The 27447-nt window shown below is 39.3% G+C and overlaps 1 protein-coding gene across 2 annotated transcripts in view; it reads right to left on the bottom strand.

Annotated features, from left to right (window-relative positions):
* Nucleotides 1-27447, bottom strand: part of Nfia (nuclear factor I/A) — a 372020-nt gene that overhangs the window by 62280 nt on the left and 282293 nt on the right. For both annotated transcript variants that reach the window (XM_013022283.1, XM_013022282.1), the window contains exon 7: nucleotides 14804-14932. In XM_013022283.1, the coding sequence (XP_012877737.1) occupies nucleotides 14804-14932 (129 nt within the window). The remainder of the gene's footprint in view (nucleotides 1-14803; nucleotides 14933-27447) is intronic.

The following is a 27447-nucleotide window of genomic DNA, read 5'->3' on the forward strand; positions in this document are numbered from 1 at the left end:
TCCCCTCCACAAATTATACCGACATCAAATACAGTGAAAGCAGGGGTTATACCGTGGGGGAGGGACATACAAAGCAACAAAGAAATCATCTTATAAATGTGTTAAAGATTTTCTAATTAGATAAAGGGACCTAAATCTTAGCCTCACTTCTGCCTCTAGATGGTTTATTAATGTGAGCAATTTTTATTTCCCTTAGTTCAAAATATAGAATTTGAATGAAATAATCACCAAGGCTTACCTACTTTTAAGTTCTGGAGGGGTAGAGTCTACTTTTAAGTTCTAGTGGACTGTATTTACAAATCACTTGAACAACTGGTCTACAGTAGTAAAATCCAAATGTAAAGGATCAGGGGGACAAAAGAGCATGTCTCAGTTAGGAGAAGAATTTATTTTAAAAATGTTTCTGGGATACTCAGTTACAGGGGGTATCTGGATTGTCTTTAATACCTTGGCTTTGAGGGTTATGTTTAAAATTTTAAAGACCCTAAGTGTGCTAGTTTGCAGTCTGTGACACAGCCCCAGCCTTTGTCCTGACAGGACCTCTCTGAATTGACCACATTCATGCACTAATTGCCTAAGCTGCCATGATGGATGATGTGAAATGTGCTCAAGTAACATGCAACAGCTGTGATTATTGCAAATAGCAAGAGTGATAATTTAATAGGCAAAGTTGACAAGAATCCAGTTCTGTGAGGGGAACTTGGACTTCCACATAATACTATGAGACAAGAGATGAGGAATGAAAAACAAATCAAAACAATTACTTGAGGGGAAAAACCCCAACCATCATATCCTGGCTGATTTCAGAGGTTAATAGAAACAGACAGGAAATCCTTTTTTGGCTTGTTGGAAGAGCAGATTTTTGCTTGTAATCCTAGCTACTCAGGAAGCTGAGAGCTGAAAATCACAGTTTGAAGCCAGCTTGGGCAGGAAAATCCATGAGACTCTTATTTGCAATTAACCAGCAAAAGGCCAGAACTGGAACTGGTGACTTAAGTGGCAAAGTACCAGGCTCTAGTGAAAAACCTAAGGTACAGGGGCCTAGACTGAGTTTCAAACTCATTACTGGTGCTCGTGCAAGAAAAGAAAAAAAAAAAAAAGGTTCTTTTCCCCATGGTAGGAACTTGGAGATGTTTAGATTGTTTGTACTGCAATCTGAGGAGATATGACCTGTGAATTAAAGTCACACAGAGAAGACCAGAGAGAGAAAAAAAGATATCATTTGAGCACCTGCATCCATCTCTACCTGCACCATAATCCCACAGACTTTTTCAGATACATGAGTCAATCCATTATCTTCTTTTGTTGGAGTGGAGAAGTGGGGTAAGCTATTTGATTGGGTTTCTTTCACTTGAAAGAATCCTTTCTAAAATATCTCTTGTTCATTCCCTGGTATTCAACCACTTTTATTATGGCTTCACACTGTGTCAACGAAGGTAGCTGAATAAATTCAAATCTCTACAAATACTTGAAATATTATCAAATGTTATATTATCCCCCGGACTTCTTTTAATGCCTTATTTCCCTCTCATTAACCTCAGCCTAGGAATAGCTATTTGTCTCTTCTACTAGGTTTTAAGGCAGGACTAATTTGTCTGCTGATTTGTTAGGACCTAGCACAGTGCTCAGAAGATAAATACTCAATACTTGTTTGCTGAATTAACTCATAGAAGCAATAGTCTCTTGTGGTTACTAGAGGTGATTCTCCATTTGGTAAGGGCTATGGCTGAAGGAAGGATTGTGAAAGCAAAGCCTTCTCCATGGCTAGAGTGCTACCCACCATGGGATTGATACTGGAGCTTGAACTCAGGGCCTCAAATTCTTGCTTGGCCCTTTCACTCTAAGTTAGTGCTCTACCACTTGAGCCACACCTCTATTTCCAGCGTTTTTCTCGTTAAATGGAACTAAGACTCTCAGATTTGTCTGTTGGGCTGGTTTTGAACTTCAATCCTCAGATCATAGCCTTTTGGGTAGCTAGGATTATAGACATGAGCATGGCATCCATCAGGAGTTCCCTGTTCTTTCAACCACACAAAGAATGATGGAGAATCCTGGCTTTCTCCCTTCCCTAAGATCATGTTTCCCTTTCTAGGAATGTGAGGTTCCTCTCCAGGAGGAATTCACAAGAAGAGACCAGGGACAAAAGGGTGTAGAATGAAGGATGTGAGATCATTCCAAGAGAACAGGAAAAAACAAAAACAAAAACAAAAAAAAACAACCAACAGAACACTGATAAAAGGACCAGGAAAGAGTAAGAGAAAATGTATTTATGGTTGTTCACTGCATAATTGAACACTTGGTTACACAAGGCATTTCACTTCCTCTTATTCATGTTTCCCAGTTTTGTATAGGTGGAAAAAGAATGGTTGATGTAAGGTAAACGATTTGCAAAGCTTAAACACATCCCATGTGGCCGGGCAGCACCTGAATTCTATTCTGGCTGACTCTGCTGCCAGAAATACCTCTTTTTTTGTATTTCCTGCTCCCATTTAGACTGCTATTACTATTATTTAAATTAGTTGTTTTATTTTTTCAGAAGACAAATGGCCTACTTCCTTGTGCTGTATTTTGGTCATCGGCCCTTACCGTCCAAGTAGAATGTGGCAACTCTAAAAGATATTCCATATGTATTCTACACATGTGGAAAAGGAATTGGTTGGGGATGAGGGAGCTACTGATATTTACTATGAAGAAATGGCAAATGACAAGTGTAACTTTTTCTGTGGAAATACAATTTTTAAAGAACACCTGTGTGCCTGCATATGATTAAACACACCAGTTTCCACAATACAAAAGTTACAGGCTGGAATGGTGACTATCTTAATCTTGGGATCACAGAACAGGATGGATTCCCATTTCTGATATTATATGTACCCCTTTCCCTACATGAACACTAACTAAGCTCAGAACACATAAACACCATTGAAGCTACAGCTCCATGCTACCGTAATCCACTTAAATTTCACATGGTTTATGATTCTGTCAATAGGGGAGTATCACAGTCCAGAGCTGAAGCTTAAAGGTGAGCTTTATATTTAAAACTGCAAGTTTGCGGGGTGGTGGTGGTGGTGATGGTGGTGGTGGTGGTGGTGTGTGTGAGGGGGAAGGACAGAGAGAGAGACAGACACAGAAAGAGAGAGGGAGAGAGGAAGAGAGAGCTGCTATGCAAGTTCAATCTTGAGTTTTTATTTTACCTTGAAAACTGAAAAGCAAATAAAGTATAAACATGGAATTCACATTAGATTATGCTCAACCAGCAAGAAAGAACTATTAGAAACTTCTCTGACTATGCAAGTTTCCTTATCCAAAAGTCCAAGTGCAGGATTATCAGAAGTGGCATTGGGGAGGGGGTATCTAGGGGTAACCACTGGCCTCCGCATGCAAGCACATGTGGGTGTATGGTGTGTGTGTGTGTGTGCACATGCGTGTATGTGTGTTTATGTGTGGGACTGAGGGACAGGAGAATCTGAGGAGAAGCAGCTTTCTTTGTCAGGATGAGCAGGAATGTTGGCCACTGGGCTAATCACTCCATTCACCTTAGCATTCCCTCCTACCCTATTCCCAGGGGGCTTTTGCCTCTTGAAGAGATTAAGGAGCCAAGTGGTCTCCCTCCTGTCTTCCCTAGGACAACATATTAGCATGATTCCACTACAGAGGAGCTCTCTTTAGAAGTTTGCTGCTGGGGATGAGAAATTAACCCAGCAGGGTGTCCCACACATCTATCTTCGTACAAATTATTAGTGTAATAGAGCTTTTAGTTATGCATTTATCTGGTAATTATTGAACAGTTACACAAAACCAAGCTGAGTAGTCATGGCCCTTTATGAGGTTCGCTCGGTGGGTGGCCTTATAGTTAATTTAGGATGGTTCTCCACCAGGCAGTTCACTTGCAGACAAATTAGCCAAACAGCCTTCTCCTTTAAATATTTTCCATGTCACAGTGAAACTCTTTACAATACAATAAAGGTACAGTTTTAATTACACGCTTCCTGACTTTTGTTTAGTTGTAGTTTTAAAACATTTGCTGGCACTGTTTTTTTCCTTTGGCTGGGCAGTAATAGCTGGTTGTAAGTATCTGGCTAATGAATTTAATAATTTCCTGAACGGAGACTAAAAGAGCCTTTGCTAAAATGCTGCATTTCCTCTTTACCGTCCAGTTACCTCCAATCCCATAGATGCTGTTTCCCATTAAGTTGGGCCCTGCGTTTGCATTTACCTTCACCCTCTGCCCGAGCCCTCTGCCTTCTCTTTTCCATGTTTCTCAGAGGTGGGAATGCTAGGTTCTATGTCTGCATTTGAAAATCACTTCTGGATTCTCCTACTGGAGAAAGACCCTGCAATATTTGCCCAAATGCTGTTCTCTGATAATAAACCAACACCTCACATCTGTCTGTCTGTTGGCAGACTGTTTTAGCACCTTGCCGGCAACAGATACTTAATTACTTCTCATTTTCTCTAGATGATTCAATTGCACTAAAACAGGAGAGACAAATTAGACGTTCTACAACTAAGTTAAATGCTTTCCTAAGCAGCAAGGAAATTTGCAGGTAAGATAGGAGAATGTTGGAAAAACCTACCACCTGGGGGCTATGCCGAAGGCCAGATGCCATGGTTATGGTAATGGTAAAGGATCAGGGCAAGTTCCTTTTTGAGGGCTCATAGTTGGAGACACAATACTCTACATAAGTCTTCTGTAACAAGTGACCAAAAACTTTGAGTTCATTTTGCTTAATACTAATTAAAGTAGAAGCTGTGAAATAAAAACAAACAAGTACCAAAGGCACAAATATTAAACACTTCAACATGCTAGGAATTTCCAGATGTAGGCCCAAATACATGTACTTGAATATTTGATATTCAAGAGAAGGAGATAGAAGAACTCTATTTTCCTAAAAACATTCTTTCTACTTCAATCAAATCTATGCATTGATTGATTTATCCAGCAAACTATTGAATGTTTTCGTTTTGTTTTGTTTTGCTTTTTAGTGCTAGTTCTGGGGCTTGAACTCAGGGCCTATGCTTCTTTTGCTCAAGGCTAGCACTCTACCACTTGAGCTAGAACTCCACTCCAATTCTAGCTTTTTGGAGGGGAGTAAATTATTAGAGATCAGAGTCTCATAGACTTTCCTGCTCTGGCTGGCTTTAAACTGCGATTCTCAGATCTCAGCCTCCTCAGTAGCTATTACAAGTGTGAGCCCCTGGTGTCCTTTGAGTGTTTTCTTTATGCGAGGGCAGGTGGCAAAGGAGTTGAGGGACGGCAATAATGATACAGTCCTTGCTATCTAATGAGGACTGTAGCCTTCTATGTATTACCTCTTCTTTCCTGCTGCTGTTACTATCCCTGTGTTATTAGGAATCCACACCCTCAGCTATGCCTGGTGACCTCTACTTCCTGGAAGGTGATCTTAATGCTCATAATTCTCTGCAGTATATTTTTCTTGGCCAAACTAGGAGATATTGTTAACTTCAGACCCTCAGAGGTTCCATCATTAAGAGCAGGATCTCTGTTTGGGCCAGGAGGATCATGGATTTAGAGAGGTTTACAGAGCATATAAACTGCTGACTATCTTTCCAAACAGAAACCAGCATGACTCTTTGAGAGCTGCACAATAAATCTTTCATTTATATGACCATTGTTTTAGTATATATTATGCATATTTTCAGAATCAGAACAATTTTACTTCTAAACTCTCTCTCTGTCTCTGTCTCTGTGTGTGTGTATACTAATAAAGATGTGGGGATGTTTTCACTTTTTATATATTAATTCCTCAGTTCCAATAGCATGACTTGTTTTCAGTTACTCTGTTTTTCCATATGACAAACAGAAGGTGAATGGTCTGTTCTCATGCCTGTGTGGACTATTGCCAACATGTTGACATAGTATTTCTCTGTGTTGGTGCCTTTGTACTTGTCCTCTATGAAAACCATGCTTCTCTGACCCCCATATAGGATGAGTATCCTTTTTCTGAAATGCTTGGCAACAGAAGTGTTTTTAATTTTTAAAACAAAAAATTGAAATATTTGCCCAAACTTTACCAATTGGACATCTCTGAAATCTAAAATCCAAACCATTCCAAAAATTGAGGGATAATATTCTATTCAAAATGTTTCATCTGTTGGAGTGATTCAGATTTCAATTTTTCAGATCAGGGTTACTTAACCTGTGATACAACTGATGGTTTTCTGTTTCTCTTACCAACCAGGAGATAAGCACTCTGAGGACAGAATCTGGGCTTTTCTTCTTTGCTCTGCTCAATAACCAGGAAAAGCACTTGACCATGATAAGCACTTGATAAATATGTATGGTAAAAATCTTAATGGGTCCCCAAGTGGTAAAATTTCTCCATTGAAGAAAGTCCAAATGATTTCAAATGTTTTTGAATGTTACTTGTACCTTACAGAAACCCTGGATTTGCCAGTAGCAAGGAACCATAGATTAATAAAAAGAAAAGCTAAGTGATTTTTTTTTTGGGTCCGGTCGTGGGGCCTGAACTCGGGGCTCAGGGCTCTCCCTCAGCTCTTCAGCTCAAGGCTAGCGCTCTACTACTTGAGACACAGGGCCACTTCCGGCTTTTTTCTTTTTGCTTATATGGTGCTGAGGAATCAAACCCAGGGCCTCAGGCATGCAAGGCAAGCACTCTACCACTGAGCCACCTTCCCAGTCAAGTGATTTGTTTATGACTGCTCAAAAAAGAAACTTGGTGTGATAACATAGGTTAAATCATGATTATCAAAATATTTAAATGGCCATGTTATGTCTGACTCAATATCTCTGGCCATAAAAGAAATGCAAATCAAGACAACATTGAGATTCCACCTCATCCCAGTTAGAATGGCCATTATTAAGAAAACTAGTAATAACAGATGCTGGTGGGGATATGGCCAAAAGGGAATCCTATTTTTTTACACTGCTGGTGAGAATGTTAGCTTGTTCAACCACTCTGACAAGCAGTATGGAGGTTCCTTGAAAGACTAAATATAAGCCAGGTGTGGTGGCTCACGCCTGTAATCCTAGCCACTCAGGATGCCAAGATCTGAGGATGGTGGTTCAAAGCCAGCTTGGGCAGGACAGTCTGTGAGACTCTTATCTCCAATAAACTTCTTAGACGAGCTCAGGGACAGCACCCAGGGCCAGAGTTCAAGACTCACAACTGACCAAAAAAAAAAAAAAGACTGAACATAGAGCTCCCCTATGACACAGCAATCCCACTCCTGGGTATTTACCCAAATGATCACAATCAAGGCTATACTAAAGCCGCCAGTACAACCATGTTGTTCATAGCATTACTTTACCATAGCTAAGATATGGAACCAATCCAGATGTCCCTCAGCAGATGAGTGGATCAAGAAAATGTGGTATGTATACACAATGAAATTTTATGCTTCAATCAGAAAGAATGGCATTGCCCCATTCGTAAGGAAATGCAAAGACTTGGAAAAAAATAGTAAACAAAGTAAGCCAGACCCCAAAAAACACAGGATGCATGGTTTCCTTCATTTGTAATAACCAGAATATGTTTATAATATTCCTAGCAGAGGATCACCACAGCTCAATAGCTAAGTGCATATGACCATATAAAATGAAGCTTGTCAGGGTCTGGGAAGGTGGTTCAGTGGTAGAGCGCTTGCCTTGCATGCCTGAGGCCCTGGGTTCGATTCCTCAGCACCACATAAGCAAAAAGAAAAAAGCCGGAAGTGGCGCTGTGGCTCAAGTGGTAGAGTGCTAGCTTTGAGCTGAAGAGCTGAGGGATAGCGCCCAGGCCCAGAGTTCGACCGACCCAAAAAAAAAACAAAAAAAAAAAATTAAGCTTGTCAAAAAAAAAAAAATGAAGCTTGTCAACATGAACTCCAAAAATGGAAACAAGGTTTTTATAATGCACTGTTTGCAGTTATTTCTTTTTCTTTGTTTCTCTTTGGTTTATGCCCTGTTATCACCATTTTTGATTTCCATACCCTTTGTCTTGTATATACTTTTATCTCATTTGCAGAAGAGAAGAGGAATCACAGAAGCAGGCAGGATAAAAGGTGAACCAATTCAAGAGTGATACTCACTAGATATTATGTTGGAAATGAACTTTACAACTGTGGGTGGAGGGGGGGAGGGGATAAGGAGGAAGAAAGAGAAAATGAGGGAGGTGGTAACACTGTTCAAAAAGAAATGTACTCATTACCTTACTTAGGTAACAGTAATCCCTCTGTGTATTACCTTTACAAAAAAGAGTGTGAAAACTGTTTTAGTAAATGCAACTTATTTCTTCCAGTGGGGTAGAAAAAGGTAAGAACTCCTGAAAATAAGGGAAAAACACTGAACTGGAGATTTGAATACTGATCTTAGCGCCAGCCAGCTCAGATGTCTCATCTGTAAGAGTCATGTGAGATATGTAGACCTGCTAGCCCAGATAGATCCCCTCCATTTACAGATTTATGAAATCCTAATTCTATAGAAACTAACAGTATGCCCAGCTACATTTACCATTTTAGACTTTTGGGACTTTCTTGCAGCTAGAAGGGACCATGTATCATGGTAATAGCATGTCTTGGATATAAGTTTATCTCATTTGCAGAAGGGAAGGGGAATCACAGAAGCAGGCAGGACAAAGGGTGAAGCAATGCAGAAGTGATACTTTCCCCCTCCTTCTATCCCCTTTTTCTTCTTGGCATGCAGATGTAAGGCAAGAGTGTAATAGTCATACTGTAAAAACAAAACAAAACAAAAAGAAACCCTCAACAATCCATTAAAACATAGCTCTCTTGGTCTATTTTGTGTCCCTATAACAAAATACCTAAGACAGAGTCTTTTTATAAAGAAAGTAAGTTTAATTGATTCTATTTTCTTGTTGGTCCAAGAGTATGGTTCTAGCATGCTGGTGAGGGCCCTCGGGTTGTGTTACAACATGGCAGAACAAAAAGAAAGGAAAAAGGCTATGTGCAGAAGGGGCATGTGTGTGAGCAAGGAAGCACAGAACAGGGGAGAGCCATGTTCACACTTTTTACAACAATTCACTCTCTTGAATTAATCCACTCCTACCCAGCCTGTTACACTGCTAGGAGACAGCATTTATCCCTTCATGCGAGTGCAGCCCCCACCAGCTTATTATCGTGCAGTCAGCCCTACCAGTTACAGGTTCTGTGACTTCCACACTGCCAAATCATGTCTAAAACCACAGCAATTAATGAGAGAAGAAATTTCCATCCATAAGGGAATTTTGGTACTACCATAACAGCTGTGGGTCCTATATGGGACACATGTAACTCTTAAGTTTTTCAAGTCACAGTTTAATGCACCTTTTCTCATGTTTGCAGCCAAACATGTTCTTATCTAACAAACAGGGTGCATTAGACCAGATGATATCCTAAGCATAGTTGTTTCAATTTTGCTTCCCAATGCATGTAAGTCAGGCTAACTCTCTAAAAGCAGTTACTTTATATAGTTTGGAATACTTAACTAAAATTATTATCCTTCATTATTCTCTTGTTTTTGAAAACATAAAAGCCAGAAATACACTTCAAGAAGGCTTGCATTTAAAAAACTCATAGAAGATTAAATAATTTTAAAATAAGTTAGACCCTTTGTCTTGAAAAGACAAAGGTTTTTTTTTTAATCCAATGAATCACGAATGTGATAAATTGTGATGGTTACAACTGTGTGCAATGGTAAAAGAGTCTTCTAAGCCCAGTCTTTCAACTAAAAGTGACCAATAAAAGTAATGTATAAATGCCTTTGCTGAAATAGGTTAGTCCCACTCTCAGGATATCCCAACACAGTTTAATGCCTTTACTTAGTTCTAACCACACAGAGGAACAGGTGGCAAAGTACCATCCCTATGGTACAGATGGCCAAACTGAGGCCATGAGGTTAAGTGATTTATCAAAGCCACAAAGAAAGCCACTATCAGAGAGGGGATTAGATTTGAAACCGCATGCCTCTACGTTTACAATGCAAACAGGAAAGTGGTCATCAAGTGAGACCAACCATCACTTAACTATCAAAGCCTTACTTAGATCGTCTTGTGCAATCTTCTTTTGATGAAAGGCTGTGGTCCCGCCCCTCAAATCTGGAACATTCCTGATGAAGAAGTACTGCAGAAACTACATCATGCTTATCACTTTTGACTCTTCTGAAGCAATGAGAACCCGTGTGTGTGTGTGTGTGTGTGTGTGTGTGTGTGTGTGTGCGCGTGCGCGCGCACGCATGCGTGCATGCAAGAGAGAGAGAGAGAGAGACAGAGACAGAGACAGCGACAAAGAGACAGAGACAGAGACAGAGAGACAGACAGAGACAGAGACTACCTTCTATGGGTGCCTTTAAATGCAACTTGGCTGCTTTTTATTTATCCAACCCATAAAACTCTCTGGATGAGGCACAACAAAGATTCAAAATGTCCAAGAAATCATTGTTTCTAGAAATTTCCCTCTAGGAGGGTGTGCAGACATGAGCATTAAACAAGAAAGTGAGGCAAAGTGTTGAGTAGATATGTGAATACCAACCCTTGCAAGGGATTAGGAGGGTGAGGGAAGAGCAGGCTGGATACAGCTAAAGGGGCTTCAAGTTGAAAATCGCACAAGTTGAGCATCCCTAATTGAAAGTCCCACATCTAAAATGCTCCGAAGTCCTAGAACTTCTGAACATTGATATGGACACTATGTTGGGATATCCTGATCTCATGTGATACGAGTTGCAGCCACAACTCAGCTCATTAAAAACATGCATATGTTTTTAATATAAACGAATTTCACTTAGAGTTGTGTTCCACCCTAAGGTATCTCATTGGGTATATGCAAATATTCCAAGTCTGAAACCTTTCTTGCTGTCAGCATATACTCAGCTATTGTTGAGCTAGTCTTGGGCCTGGGTAAAATGATGACAGGGAAACATAGTAGAGACAAATAAGATTTTCAAAACCGGTAGAACAATGGATTACTTAATTTTTTTTTACCACCCACATGTCTAGTTTACTTCCTGACTCTTACAAAAAAATGATTTCATTTACTCTTGCCCTAATCCAGTTCTTCTGAGGGTGAAATTATGACCTCCAATTGATAGATACAGAACCTCTAGTTCAGAAAGGCAAAGCAACATGATGCAGTAGCACTGGTTCAAACACTAGTCCATTTGACCCACAGAGTGTTCATAATTTTTGTGTCCACAAAAGTGATACATTCAATCCTAAATCTCAATGTGAAGGTATGGGAAGTAGAGCCGTTGAGTGGTGACTAGCTCATGAGGCTGGAGCCCTTATAGATGCCATTAATGTGGTCTCTTTTTGTGAGGGCACTCTGTGGTGAGAGCTAGTTAGCCCTTCTGCCAGGTGAAGAGACAGTGGGAAGACAGGTATGAGCCTAATCTGTTGGCATCTTGAGTGCAGAATGGCAAGCGTCTAGCACTGTGAGAAACAGTTTTCTGTTGTTTATAAGCCACATGGTCTGTGGTATTCTGTTGTATCAGCCCACAGAGCCTAAGACAACCATTATGCTATACTGTCTCCCTTCAAGGGTCCTTGTTTTCTTCCTTTGCTTTACAATCTTTAGATAGAAAGATTTCCTTTGTAAATAGTACCCAACAAATCCCTAAATACAGTTTACCTTTTTTTTTTTTGCCAGTTGTGGGGCCTGAACTCTTCCCTCAGCTCTTCAGCTCAAGGCTAGCACCCTACCACTGGAGCCACAGTGCCACTTCCAGCTTTTTCTGCCTATGTGGTGCTGAGGAATCGAACCCAGGGCCTCATGTATGCGAGGCAAGCACTCTACCACTGAGCCACCTTCCCAGCCCTGCAGTTTACTTTTACAGCCAAAAATAGTGGTGTGTGTGTATGTGCGAGCGTGTGTGTGCGAGCGTGTGTGCGCGAGCGTGCGCGCACGTGCTTTGCTATAGCTACTTTGAAACTAACCTCACCTCTATCTTCTGCATTGAGATGTGCTATGCAGTTACTGCTTACTGACGGTTGTTTGTCTGGTCATGGCATTCCCTTGAGAAATTTATGGAAGGCAGCAGAAATCCTTCAATCTGGTCCCAACCAGGTCCTCCCAGGCAAGAGTGTGCAAGAGTGAACACAAGTGTGCTAAGCAGACACAGAACCCTACCCTGTGCCCTGCTGTCTAAAGGAATGCCTCGTGCTCTTCCTTAAGGCCCCCTTATACAATTTGATTTATCTGAATGCTCTGATTTACCATGTCTGTTTTGGTCACTCTGCATGGTGAGAATGCAGCATGGGATGAACTCTCACTTAGGCACACATGCTATTTTTATTCTACAGCATCTCTCTCACACTCTCCCTCTGTAAATTTCAATTCGTTTTCTGAAAACACCAAATCTTAGCCCCAGAGGGATATCATTGCAGGTACGAGCTTTCCCTACCGGTTAAGAGAAGAATGAAAGGCAGCAAAAGTACCCATCAACAAGTGCTTCTTAGATAACAAGAGGCTGAATCCCAACCTTGTAAAAACACTTAGCCAAAGGGATGGAGGCCAAGCCTCATGGTTAGCCTATCTCAACTCTGATTCTTACCACAAAGATGCAACTGACGAGTGTCATCACCACAACTCCATGCCCTTCACCAGACCACTAAAGGGTGGGGTGCAGTGAGAATGGGTACCTGAGCAGACATTCCAGAAAGGAGAACCGAGGATGCTGGGAACCATCTTGAATTCTGGTGAAAACAAAGAATCTTTGGTATTCCATAATTCTTAGACTAAGCACCTTTTTCTTTTCCTGATACATGATTATATAAATATGACTATGAATAGGAGATCAAAGCTTATCGTGCAGTGGGCTAAGGAATTCCACTATGGTCTAACCCAGCACAGACCATTTTAGCAAATTTGCTTAGTTGTCTAGCATGAGAATGAAGAAGCTCCAATCATAAACCTCCAGGTCAATGCTAAATAGTCACCATCATTTCCAGAAGTATATTTTTTTAAACCAAGACAGAGTGAGCACTTGGAATTTATTAAGTGATAATATATACAGATTGCTTTGTTCTTTACTGTTCAAGGAGTTGCCAGAACAATTGCTTTATTGTAGTTTCTGTAGAAGAATGTAAGATTAGAAGGAAAAGTTCATTTACCAGAGAAGTATCTCTATTGTACTGGAGAGGATTAGAAAAGACCACATGATACATGGAAAGGCAAAGGCAGCAATCCTGCTCTTCTAATTCCTGGTATATTCTGCCCAGTCTGAATTTCCTTGAATTATGATGGATCTTTTTCCTTTGCTTGGAACAACCTCTGTTCATTTAAGCATCTTTTAGATTTGACTTCAATGTTATCTACACTGTTAAGTCTCCTTAGTGTAAATAATAGGCTATTCCACACTATCTTTTTTAAGTGTTTATTTTCTTGTGTGTCTCTTTTGCCCAAAATTTCATGCCCTATGAGGGACCACTGATCTCCAGTGTTTGTAATAGTGATGGCATATACTCAATAAATATCTGTTGAATGAATGGATAAACGAATGGACCCTCCATGCTGTTTTCCTTGGAGTCCTGCAGAAATGTTTGCTTTTAACACTCACTGAGCATTTAAAATATTTAATCTGATCATAAAAAGTGAGAACACATACCTTAAATTCCAAGACCATAAATACTCTGAGTGAAAAGGTTTTATATCTCTGCTTCTCCATTATAGTTTAGATGTTTGATGAATGTTAATGAGATAACATCATACTACTACTTTATTTAAATATGGCTATCCAGATACATATTTTCAAGTTTATATATATATATATGTATATATGGTAAGCATCTGAGATTATACTACTCACACACATGTGAAATAATAAGAGATCCTGACAAAGTTCTAATAATGAGCACAAGATATTTAAAGACAAAGCAGTAAGTTTTATAAACTGTTAATCCAAAAACTGCTTCACATGGAAGAGTTCACAATGGATAGCCCTCTCAACTGCTGGATTTCCCTGAGATGCACACAGAACATTCACAAAGAGGTTCAGATTTGTGGGCCTAACATTGAGATTAATGTAAGAAATATCCATTTGCTTAGGCGTATGTCAAAGTAGACAAGAGACCGTAACTTTCTGGGATACTTTATGATACCAGCTGGTAGATCACAGACCTACCTAAACAAAAATCCGATGGAAGAATGAAAACGTGGTTACAATTATTCATCCTCCTACTGTGGGAGTTTCATAAACAAACTAATAAATATTTTCATCTTGCAATAAGATCAAGTTAAGTGATTTGCTGACATTCTCTTGAGGTTTAAGGCTTGTCTTTAATGTGAAATACAAATCGTATTTTGTGTGGACACATTTTAATAATAAACTTAAAAGCACACGAGACTATAATAATGAAAACAGTGCAATGAAAACCAGACAAACTATCTACCACTTCAAAAGCAGTGAATGAAGACTGCTCGTCAACACCCTGATGCAAAACGCCACATATTAAAATCAGGTTTTGTAGACTGAGAATCAATGAGAATGAGAGAATGAAAACAAATAAAAGCTATTATTTAAAAACAGGTAACTGACCACATGAAAATATATTGTTTGCCCAACACACACACAGACACTCACACACACAGTCCCCGCCCCCCAAACTAATCCAACGGCAAAAAAAAACCCAAAAGAAAACAACTAGTCTACTGTCTTTTTACCTTAAGAAAGGAATAAGAATTTGATGCCAAGGCCCTTTGGTTCCTAACATCCCAAGAGTGCCCTCAAAGATCAGACACTGGATCATTCACTGCCCTCAGAATCATTCTTGGTTGCCTCTCATCTTGCTATTCTGGCTTCAAGGTCATGGGTGCAATCACAACCACCAAGGTTCTCTGCGGAACCACTCACCTCTGGGTCCTGTGATGACGGGTCGGTGATGCTGTGTGAAGGCTGTTCCCAGAGAGGATGTCTGCGAAGGGGAGGGACTGCTGAAACCAGACTTCTCCGACTTCTTCAGTGTGGTTGGCGATGGCATTCCTGGTAAGAAGCAGTGATAGGTCAGTATACTAACTCAGGGAACAACAGCTTGTGTAACTTAAAGGACAATGCTGAAAGAATTGAAGAAATTAAAAAAGGAAACCCACTGGTGAATAGAAAATTTGTTTCAGGTTGCTTTGAATTTTGTCATGGGAACAAACAGGTGACATAATGATCTTTGATAAATGGGTCTATAATTGATTTTAATTTGCTATATCACAGTCTGTTTGGGGGTTATTGATCTTCTCCAGATTGTTTTCTCTATCTTGGATTGTAAGACACCCTTCCTCCCCCCCCCACCCCCACCCCAAGAAAAAGCTCAGTGTGTTAAGGGTTTGATAACCAGAGTGGAGCTATTAGGCAGTGGTAGACCTCTAAAGATTGAGGTCTGGTAGGATTTCCTTAGGGGTCTGCTCTTGCAGGGGAGATTAAGGGGCTTGGTCCTTTGTTTTAGTTATGTTTTGCTTCCTGGCCATGAGGTAAGCAGTTTTACTCTGCTACATATTCCCTGCCTTTACTATACTCCACCATAGTCCCTGCCACTAGCACCCACCGGGAACTTAAGAGTAACAGGGCCCACCCAATCATGGGTTTCAACTTCTGGGGTGTTCCCAAAATTTATTGCATGTATTTCCCAGTCCCTTAGAGAGAAGGCTTCTTAAGTACACAGAAACCTACATAACATCCTCCTGTACTGTCAGAGCCTTCTTTAGCACCCAAACACTTCTCCACATTTAATACTTTCTCTCCCTCCCTCCCTCCCTTCTTCTTTTCCTCCCTTTCTTCTTTCCTTCTTTCTTTTTTTCTTGTCCTGGGGCTTGAACTCTGAGCCTGTGTTGTTCCTGAACTCTTTTGCTCAAGGCTAGCACTCTACCACTTGAGCCACAGCACCATATCCGGCTATTTCTGTGACTAATTGGAGATAATAGTCTCAAGGACTTTCCTGCCTAGGCTGGTCTTGAACTTGGATGCTGAGATCTCAGCCTCCTGAGTAGTTAGAATTACAAGGCATGAGCCACTGGCACCTAGCAATTTTTTTATTTTTTAATCTTTTAGTTATAGTTACTTTTGCTGTTGGTAGTGGGGTTTGAACTCAGCCTGGTATTCTCAATCTGCCTTTTCACTGGTGCTCTACCACTTGAGCCACATCTCTACTTCTGGCTTTTTTCGGATTAACTGAAGATTAAGAGTCTCTTGGATTTGTTTGCCCAGGCTGGCTTTGAACCTCAGTCTTCAGATCTCAGCCTCCTGAGAGTAAGGATTATAGACATGAACCACTGGTGTCTGGCTAGTTCTCCACATTTTAAAACACCTAGCTCTTAAAACACAAAGATGCCCTCAACAACAACTCAGTTGTTCTCTCAATGGATTATTTATAATAGAAAATGTCCAACAGTTAGGGGCAGGTTCAATAAATATGACATACACTCTACAAATAATACTATAAAGGAGTATTGGCATGTGAAGAAATACTTAAAATGTTGATTGAAAAACAAATTACAACATATGATGTTTTAAATACATCAATCATGGGATGTGTGACATAATCTTAGCAGGTATTTCTATGCACTGAGAAAGAATTGGAAGGAAATATACATAAGCTACAACCAGTTCTCTCTGTTGGATTTGGGTGGTTTTTACTGCCTTCTTTTTTGCTTACTTGTCTCTTCTATGATGAACATGTATTACCTTTATGTTATGAAGACAGTATCAAAGCTTGTTTTTAAAAATAGTATAGTTATTGTAGTATCTAAGGAGTTCACAGTATTTCCAACTGGGGGAGTGGCTCATGAAATAGAGTGCCTACCTAGCAAACACATTTCCAGGCTAGGAAATGCTTTGGAGAGAAAAATAAAGACAATTCAGTCCCTTTGCAATTACTGAATTTGTGATGCTGTCAGCAACCACGCTGACATACACAACTGGAGGCATCTATCAGTTTGGTGGGGTGCCAATTAAAACAATAAAAATCTGGACATAAACCAAAAGGAAATGACTCCTCCATATCACAGGACAAATCAGGGTTCTCCTAAGTTTCTAGTACAAAATTGGTCCACTGATATCAAAAGACCCAAATTTCATTTTATTTATACATGTCTATCATGTTTTCTGGCTAGGATCTCAGAATTTTTTGAATGCATTACTACTAAGCAGTTGCTAGCTAGTATCATGTACTATACGTCAAGAACTTTATAAGTATAGATCTATCCAGATTGTTTGGCAATAGCTAAATATGTCCTTTTTTCTGTTCTTTTCTTTTTTCTCTCTGTGTTCCTCTCTCTTTTCTTTCTTCCTTTCCTTCCCTTGGCCTTGCACTTCACTTTCCTTTCTTTTATGCTAGTACTGGGGCTTGAACTCAGGGCCTCATGCTTTCACTTGGCTTTTTTTGTTGTTGTTGCTGTTAAAGCTTGGTGCTATACCACTCAAGCCACTTTTGGCTTTCTGCTGGTTAACTGAAGGTAACAGTCTCTCAGATTTGTCTGCCTAGGATGCCTAGGCTGGCTTCAAACCATGATCTCAGATCTCAGCCTCCTGAGTTGCTAGAGGTACAAGTGTCAGCCCCCAGTGTCCAGCTGTCCTTGTTATTTCTGGTCACAGATATTCTTAGTGCAGTTCTGCAACATGACTTTTTAGTGTGCCTATACTCCAAAGATCTATAAAAACACAGACAATGTCTTCTTTACCCATTTCTATGTTCAAGAGACTGATCAAAGGGCCTGAAATACACCAAGTGGCCCACCCAAACATTTAAACTCTGTGAGTAAATCTCAACTTTATCTTTGACTTTACCAATCAATGCGGTGACATAGCATAACATAGGGGCCTTTCACCCCAAGAAAGAAGAAATCATTTGAAAAGTGGTAAGGACATTTGAATGGTTAGACATAAGTACGCAATATAGACCGGAGTGTGACTTCATTCTAACTGGACACATCCGGAACTGATCTGTTCTAGATCAATATCAATGTGATTAAAAACAGTCTTCAAGCCAACTGGCTTTAGGTGTATGTGTGTTGAAAAGATAACCAGCTGTACCATATAAGTGTTCTAACATTGGTAGGATATATTGAAGTTTGGGATGAACATTCACTGCAAATAACATAACCTAAGGCATGGTCATGTAATTATAGTAGGGAAGAACTGGGTAGTAAAAATAAGAGGAATATAAAGCTATCGAAATGTACACCAGCCTCCCAGCATTCAAAGCTCTTTTGCCCAAACCAATTTTTCAGCTGCCAACCATCCATTTACTTAACTTCAAATGCCTGAATTTGGTGTCATGATAGAGATATAAAAATAGAAAATGAAAAATGTCAAAACTTTGAAGGTCAGGGATTTTTTTTTCAAACAATGGAATCACTGTATCTAAACCAACCTTACTGAAGGTTGCAAATGGTTGGACTCAAGAAAAAGTATTTATTTGAAATATGTCTGCTCCCCCCCCCCATGCTACTGTAAGTTTTGCAGAAATGTTTATTTTGCTGGTTACTCATCCAAAGGAGCAGTTACAAGTAAACTTTAGGCAATAACAAGTATCAAAAATAATCAAGTTCAGTAGCGCTGTGGCTCTAGTGTAGAGCTCTAGCCTTCAGCTGAAGAGCTCTGGGCCCAGGCCCAGAGTTCAAGCCCCACGACCAACGAAACAAACAAACAAGAATAATTAATTTAGCCAATGGTTTTTAATTCATTATAATTTAAACCTTCCTTGAAAGGGTTAAAGGGAGAAGAAACACTGTTGGCATGGAAGAGCAGCAAGCTAAACTATGTCTAATCTTCTAAATTTATCACAGTCAAGTAATCTGAACCCTAAGGCTGTCATGAATCTCAAAATTACTTTGTGTTTTCAATTTTTAAAGACTCATATTGAGCACATTTCATGATTATATACTTTAATATTTTCTCTACATGCATAATGTATGTTTCAGTTAATTTGCTTTGTATACTTAATTGACCAGATGAAATTTCAAAATGCTAGTGAACAGCTCTATGTTAAAACCTAGAGGACATTAATCTTGGCTCTTATTTTTGAAATCAAATTTGGTTTCTGCACATTACTTTAAAAAATAAACACATTGAAATTTCTTTTTTGCCAAGTATCTATGTACAACTGTCGCACAATTACCGTACAAATTAATGATCAATTAGGATTTCTGTTAATGAATCAAAATTGTACAACTTGAAGAAAGGTGAGATAGTAGTGCTAAAGCTTCATGGAACCAAGTTCTGCCAATAGTTATGAGAGTTTGAAAAGGAATCCCAGGCTCCAGAAAGGAATGCAGCCCGGATAAATGTTCTTGTAGCCTTGTGAGACCCTGAGCAAAGGACAGTTATGATATGCAGATTTCTGACCCATGGAAACTGTGTGATAATTGTGTATCATTTTAAGTTGCTCAGTTTGTGGTGATTTGTTACACAATAATAGAAAGCTACAAGACTGTTGCCATTACCAGAATGCCTATTCTTTTTTTTTTTTTGGTTGGTTGTGGGGCTTGAACTCTGGGCTTGGGCGCAGTCCTTCTGCCCTTTAGCTCAAGGCGAGCTCTCTACCGCTTGAGCCACAGGGCCACTTCCTAAAATGCCTATTCTATATTACTCTATTACTCTCTAGAATTCCAGCAATTTCCATTTTTTTTTAACCTAATCCACACTAGCTTGTGAAAGTTTCCACTAACCCAGAGAAAATGGAATCTTAGAAATGGAGCTAAGAATTAGTTATTTCCAAAAAATTTTAAACATTTGATAATTTCTATTTCCTTCTATTTCTTTCAAGAAACAGGAATGACAAAATCACATTGAAAGATATTTTTAACACCCCAAATCAATTCTCATGGTCTTTTATAAGAAATGAAGGTGTTTTAGATAAATTTTTGTTGCAACCCAGTTATAGAATTAGAAAAAGTGAAATAGGAAAAAATTGTAATTTTAATTTCTCCACCTCAAATTACAATTATAATACATATTTGTATATAACATATATAATTTTTAATAATTATTATTTGACCTATAGTTTTAGGAGTGAGAAGCTAAGCGGGGGGGGGAGGAGGTAGTAGGGTAGAGAGGGGAAGGACCACTGTAACTTCAATTATTCCAGTGACAATGGAACAGATACGCAAGGGTTTTTTGAAAGGGACACTGTGAGCTGCAGATGTGGTCCAAGAATGCCAGATGAACAAGCATAAAGCCCTAAGTTCAAATCCTAGTACTGGCAAAAGTATGTATAAGCAAATCAATTAAATAGGCAAACCAACAAATAAATTAAAAGAACACTAAGGCAAGCCATTGTGGGTACTTGTCTTATTTAAGGACTTGTCCTGAAGCTAATTCTCCCATGAATGTTCTCTCCCATAAACACTGCTTAAGCAACAGGACCCTTTTGGCTGACATGTCTATTTCAGGACCTTGGGATGGATAATTCAAGTTGCCTGAGAAGAGTTGACTGGTATATATGCCTTTCTCCAAAATGTCCAAGTTTAGAGCAGAAAGTTTAGTTTCTATAGCCACAGACTGTTTGAGAGAAACTCTGAAAATATGCAACCTATGCACTTTAGTTTTAAATCTAATTTATAAGCAGCATAGAGATGACCTCCAAATCCTGTGAAGTTGGTGTCTCATGGCAATGGATATTCTCTTTCCCACTGAAAACCTCTTATCTCCAGTGACCTCTTACTACCAGAACCGTCATAACACCAAACCTAAAAGCTACTCTAAGCTTTCATTCCTCAGGTGGCCCCAAGAGAGCCAGGAGGCAGCTGATGAGATCAAACCTCTATAGACTGATCATTTCCATCGAGGAACCTGCAAATAATAAAAGACACAAATGGTGGAGTTCTTATTATCTGCTATTTACTTCAAACTAACTCACGTCCTTTCATTTCACCTCAGAAAGCTCTGTATTCATATCCTACCTACAGGTATCTTAACACTGTAGCATTCTAGATACGGAGAATGTTCAGGACCTTGCCAAAAAACACATAGCTATTCAGTGGTACTTCACACCCCAGGGCATAGCAACTTGCTGAACATTCATCCTGGAAAATATTTTGTTTACAGCTATGCCTAGACTCAAGACAATGAAGATTATACGGATGTGATATTCCCCTCTGAAAGAAGGTAAAAGAAATATGAATATTTTCAGATCACAGGCGATTGCAGGTAATTGAAACTGCAGAAAATGGAACTGTGGTCAAGTAGGCTACTGGACAGGGATTCAGGAAAAGGGTCTGCTGGACTTGGCACATGGATGTTTGTGACAATCTTGATAAGTAAGCTATAGGACACTGAGATATATGGAAGACAGGAATGATTTGCCACATCACTGGGAACTGAAGTAGGGATAATAGGTGTAGTCAGCTCTTTAAGGAAAAGAAGACGAAAAGAGGGTAAGAGCTCAAGGGAAGAGGTAGGCAAGGAAGAGCTCTAAAGATGGGAGAGGTCCAAGCTTGCTTGTTGGCAATGGGAGTTGTCCCACAGGTAAGTAGACAGCAGTGACTCGGGAGGAGAAAGGAAGCCCGCAAAAAGTCCATATGAAGGTGAGAAGCTACAGTTACCAAATGGAAAAACAAGGATCTGAATTCAGGGAGCCAAAACTCTTGCTTCCAAGATGACTAATTTTGCAGCAAAGAAGACTAGAACTATTTATATGTCTTATTGATTTAAACCTATTATGTATGAGATGTTTTAAATTAAGGTTATTAATATTACTGAAACATTGTTTTCTTCCTGCATTCATCCTGAACCTGAACTGAAGGATGCTAACTGCTATTGCAAGCATTCCCTTTACACATGGGCATTCAGATTCCCCACTTCTCCTCTCAGATAGCCAAGTTGTGTCCATCAGACTGATGGTGTTGGCATAAATTTCAGTGACATTTCTCAAGCCGAGGGTGAAAGTTGACAACCAGCACCATATTTTACCAAATCATCCACCATCAGCAGGACTCTGCTCTGACTCATCTCTTCCAGACACAGGGCTCTACTAGACTCTAACAATTCCCTCTGGGCAAGATCAGGACCTTTCTAGAACTATTTCAATTATCCCTTGTGATCATCTTTATGTGATACTAAATAAAGGCAGTGATCGGACAGATGATCCTCCAGTGAAGGGCTATTTTGTTCCTGTGGGTCTTAAACATACTATGTGATAGCAGGACATAGTTGAAGATACTTTTTTTTTTTTTAACCAAGTACTTGAAGAACTGAGACTCATGTTCTAATGGTAAAATCCATTAGGGTTCACTCTAATGTAACATATCATTAATACACTCAAGAATAAAAAAGGTAAAACATTTTGACTGTTCTGACTTTTAGCCTTTTCCAGTGAATAAAAATGTTTTAACATCACTTTTATGATGGAAAGAAAAAAGTTAAAGTTAATAAAGCTTCCAGGGTTTATCCTCAGTACTCTATATGCATCCACTTAAAATGAGCTCCATGGACCCCCAAAAGAATGACCACATCATAAAGAAGTCCAGATAATATAAAAAGGCTTGGTGACACAAATGATTTCTTCAATTTCTTTAAAAAATGGGAGTAGGGAGGAAAATTATATGGATTATTCAAGAGGAAGAAACAATGAATTCTCTAATGTATTCCAAATGTTCACTTGTAAGTGAAAATTTACAACCAGAGAGAGAGAGTAAAGAATAGACCCAGGGAAAATGCCACATAAAAATTAGTCTCTGGGCCAGCAATGAAGTCTCTTGCCTTTTTAAGGATTTCCTTTCTTTTCTTTATTTATTTTATTGTCAAGGTGATGTACAGAGGGTACAGTTACATAAGTAAGGTAATAAGTACATTTCTTGTCATATTTGTTACCCCTTCCCTCATTTTTCTCCTACTTTCCCTCACCCACCCCCAAGTCGTACAGATCATTTCCAACATATTGTCTTGTGTATATTGCTGTTGCTTTGGTTTCCCCACCTTGTTCTTTCACTTTCAATGATGAAAGAGAGGCAAACTAACTCGTGTTTTGCACACTTGCAAGAGGCTGCAGATGACCTACTCTTCCTATCTCCCCCAACACCCCTTACCCCATGTGTTGGGGGATTCATTTTGGCTCAACACAGCCATCATACACATTCACAGAAGGAACGCAAATAAAGAAGAAACTACTGAGAAAAACACATGATTTTTAAAAAAATAAAAAATAAGGGTGGCATAATGATGAACTGTTTTCTTCACTCTGCTTAGATATCCCACTGAAAAAGTAAACAACTCAATCATGCACGTTTAGTTTCTATCTGCCCTGTTCAATATGGCGACTTGAGTAGGATGTGATAGCTGAATTTAAATATGTTACTTAAATTCAAATGTTTTAATTAAAAACCTCAGTAGCTCAGCACAGCTACAGTTCAAATGCTCAACAGCCCTATGTGGCCAGAGGCTACAGTTCTGAACAGTATAGAAGCTATATAATTTATTTTGTGGTACTGGAGTTTGACCTCAGGGCTTCATACTTGCTAGGCAGTCAATGTACACTTGAACCATACCTTCAGCGATGTTTTTGCTGCCATCTTGAGCCAATCCTAGGGCTTGAACTCACCCCCGAGGTGTTGTCCTTGAGCTTCATTGCCCAAAGTAAGTACTCTATCATTTGAGCCACAGCTCTACTTGTGGCTTTTTGGTGGTTAATTGGAGATAAGGATCTCACAGATGTTCCTGCAGGAACTGGCTTAAATCCTCAATCTTCCAATCTCAGCTTGCTGAGTAGCTAGAAATACAGATGTGAGCCACCAGCTCCACACCTTTGCTGGCTATTCTTGAGACAGGGTCTTACATACAGCTCAGATGTGTACCAGAGCCCTGATCCACCTTCTTTAGGTTTCCCATCATCACTGGGATCGCAGAGGCATGCTACCATATGCAACTTCTCTATGTGAAGATAAAGTCTCACAGATTTTTCTGCAGGGGTTGTTCTGGAGCCAAGATCTTTCCCATCCCAGCCTCCCAAGTAGTTTGAGATGATGGGATATGCCTATGTGCTCAGCTATGGACTGAGGGTCCCAAGAATTCTTCCTGCTGGCCTTGAATCATGATCTTCCTGATCTCAGGCTTCCAGATAGCAAGGAATAAACGCATGTACTAGTGCTCAGCCAGAAACACATTTTCATCACCATGGAATATCCTAGAAAATAGCTCTTGTCTATGTAACATCAGCAATAAACATTTTCAGCTCTACTGTATAATATCAGGTTAAAAACTAGTTTTAGTAGTTCTGAGAACAATTCCTCCCCCTTTTTTAGGTTCTAAAAGTAAAGCATGGATGTTTTCAAATACTGAATGGTAGAATAAGGGAAGGAAATGAAGTGCTTTTACTCTCCATCTCCAATAAGCTGCAGACAACCCAGTGCTCCCGCCTTGTCAATATCCTTGTAGGTATTTTTCTCAGCATATAACAATAGCCTCAACCATGGGAAGCATTTATTAAAATATGTTACTTTCTGACACTTTAAACATGATGCTTGGGGATAGTAAAATTGAATTTGAAAGCCGAGACTCTGATGTTCTATGTTTGGCTCTGCCTGTACCAGGACTCGATCAGTTCCTAATAGCCTTTGGATGCATGCAAACTACCCATCACTTTATTTAGAGTAAAGAATTTGAAACTGATTGAAACATTTCACAGGGGGAAAAGAATATAATTTTAGGCCTCTTTAAATTGCTTGAACTGTGAAATCAAGTAATAAACACTAGAAAAGGTTCTGTCAGCTAGGATGTGGGCTTGGTATAGTCAGCATTTTCTTGGTAAACCTTATTATGGGAAAGCATTTGATTTTTCATCTCTGCACTCTATTCATCCCTACGAATAAACTACTTTGAACTCCACCTCTTACTTAGTGAAATGTGCCTGCCATCCTTCAACAACCCTATTCTTTGACTTCAAAAGATTCTGAGTGACCAGGAGAGTGGGAAGATATGGTTGTGCCATGAATTGAGGGCATATCATTTTCTATTTAGTAGCATATAGTTTAAGCTGCAAGCTACACAGCAAAAGAAAATGGATGCTTTTTAAAGGTGGTGCCTATGGATGTTAGAAAGGGACAACATGTTTTATCATTTGAACATGATTTTTCTTTTCCCCCACAGGAAAGAGGGTCTGTCTAGCTGTTCTTTAACGAAGACTGCTAGCCACTCCTTGTGGGAAAACCTCATTCTACAAGCAATTCCTTCATTTCATACAGATGAGAGCTCATTTCAAACTTAAAAATGCTTCAAAGTCCGGTGTTGGTGGCTCACACCTGTAATTCTAATTATTCAGGAAGCTGAGATCCAAGGATTAAGGTTCAAAGCCAGCCCAGGCAGGAAATCCCCAGAGATGCTTATCTCTAATTTACCACTAAAAATACAGAAGTGGAACTGTGGCTCAAGTAGCAGAACATTTGCCTTGAGTGAAAAAGCACAGCACCCAGCACCCAGGCCTGAGTTCAAGCCCCAGTTCCAACACACACACACACACACACACACACACACACACACACACACACACTCTTCACATTTAAGGACAGGTATTACACTAACATTTTGCAAAATAAAATGAATCATCAGCTTCATGTATAGCTTCATCAATGCCAAAAGACTAATGGTATTATTAAACACTAAAAAACAAATGAAAACAATAAAAGGAAAATAATTATACTGATGGGAACCATACAAATATGCGAGTCACTGTCTGAACCGTGGTATCTAACAAAACAGTTTGCCCCTTTTTTACAAACAAAAACAAGAATGACATATTCAGTGTAGAGTTGTATCTGATTAAGCTATATTCGACAGAAGAGACAGTGTCGGTCTAATTACGTTAAATACTTGTGTGAGAGGGATTAGCAGGAGGTTTCTGCTCACTGTCATTCTTTGTGACAACATAATGATAGATCCGTTTACTTAGGAGTGCAATTATTAAAAAAAGTGCTGTTTTCTTAACTGTCTTCATATCTTGGAAATATTTTATTAAAAATTACTTTATCTGACACTAAGGATAAAATGCCTGGCAGAGCTCTGCATATCAATTAAGCAAATGAGTTAGTTCCATTCAATCAATGTCACTGTGGAGTGTCTTATTCAAGTTCAGTGAAACTTTAACTACTAGCCATGATCCTTTTATATTGAAGTTAATGATTCTTTCTCTTTTTTCCTCCTCTCATTTGTCCAAATTTTAAAGTTTGGTTTTGACTTAAACTAAAAACTGCTCATGGCCGACATTTTCTCTGGAGTCATGATTTCACACTTCTTTTTTACATTCACACTTTTTTTTGGAACCCAGCACAAGATCCAATTTTAAACAGACAACGCCTCAGAGGCCAATCAGCATGGGATGCTAGCTATAGACCATCTTTAGCGGCTTTTTCTATTCATGCAATGAACTTTTCACCAGCACTTGTGAGGAAAAGGTCTTTATCCAAGATAAAAACAAGAAAGCAAAGCAGGACGGGTGCTACAACTGGCTATCCCCAAACAAAACCAACATTTTCCCATGTGTCCAAAGAGATAAAATGAGGTTGCTCCTCCCCCTTCCACGTACTAGCTCTAATGACAACTGCCACCAACCCTGCCCCTGAATGTGAAGGGCAACCAAATATGGGCAAATGGATTTAAGTAATTACTGGACTGCTCCTACAAGAAAGATGATCGATGTCTGGTTTTAGTCAGTCTAAGACAACTATCAAGTGGTCCAAGTGGCAGATAATGACATTTGTGATAAATCTGACCTTTGCAAAGGTCTCAAAATGTGTGGGTAAGGCAAAAATTTATGTGACCCAATATAATGACTGTGTTACAAAGATGTTTTTTCTTTTAAATGAAAGGCATGTTAAGGTTTCAGTGCTGACGGACAAACTCATAAAAATATCAAGCACATCAAAGGAGAAAAATTATTAGTTAAGTCTTTTGAGGATACAATTTCTGAAGGAAAAAAATACCTACTAGAAGAAAGAACTCTTAAAATTAGAAGCAGGTGTCACCACCACCAAGTGATAAATATCAAAGATAACTGGCCCTGTAAAGCATTCTTAAGCATCCCTTGCTACTTTTAATCCTTACACGTGTATTTTGACATCAGAGCATACAGCATTGCTTATACAAGCCCCTAAAGAGTGTCCAAATGTAAAAGATAATGAATAACTACTTTGATAAATCCTTCCTTATCTGAATTCAGGATGTGTCTAATTCTGACCAGCATCAAGTCCTAAGAAATCATGGTGTCCCAAAATTCACTAACTTTGGAAGCTAATTAAGTCATATCTGAGTAGGGTTAGTTATCATGGCAGAATAATCTTGTACAATCTAGAGAATTCTTCAGATTAGAAATAAATGTTGGATTGACATCCTTTCAGTGTTGAACCACTTGGACGCCTTTCCAGCAGTGCACATAAAAACTTGAAATTATTTCTCATTAGGTATAATGTGAACGATCTCTAGATATTGATATGATTCTTCAAAATGAAGAACAATAAGATGCTTGGCCCACATAAACATGAAAGTGAAGCATTGTAATTTGATGGATTCTGAATGCCCCCAGC

Source organism: Dipodomys ordii, unplaced genomic scaffold (assembly GCF_000151885.1).
Source record: "Dipodomys ordii isolate 6190 unplaced genomic scaffold, Dord_2.0 Scaffold61, whole genome shotgun sequence".
NCBI lineage: Eukaryota > Metazoa > Chordata > Mammalia > Rodentia > Heteromyidae > Dipodomys > Dipodomys ordii.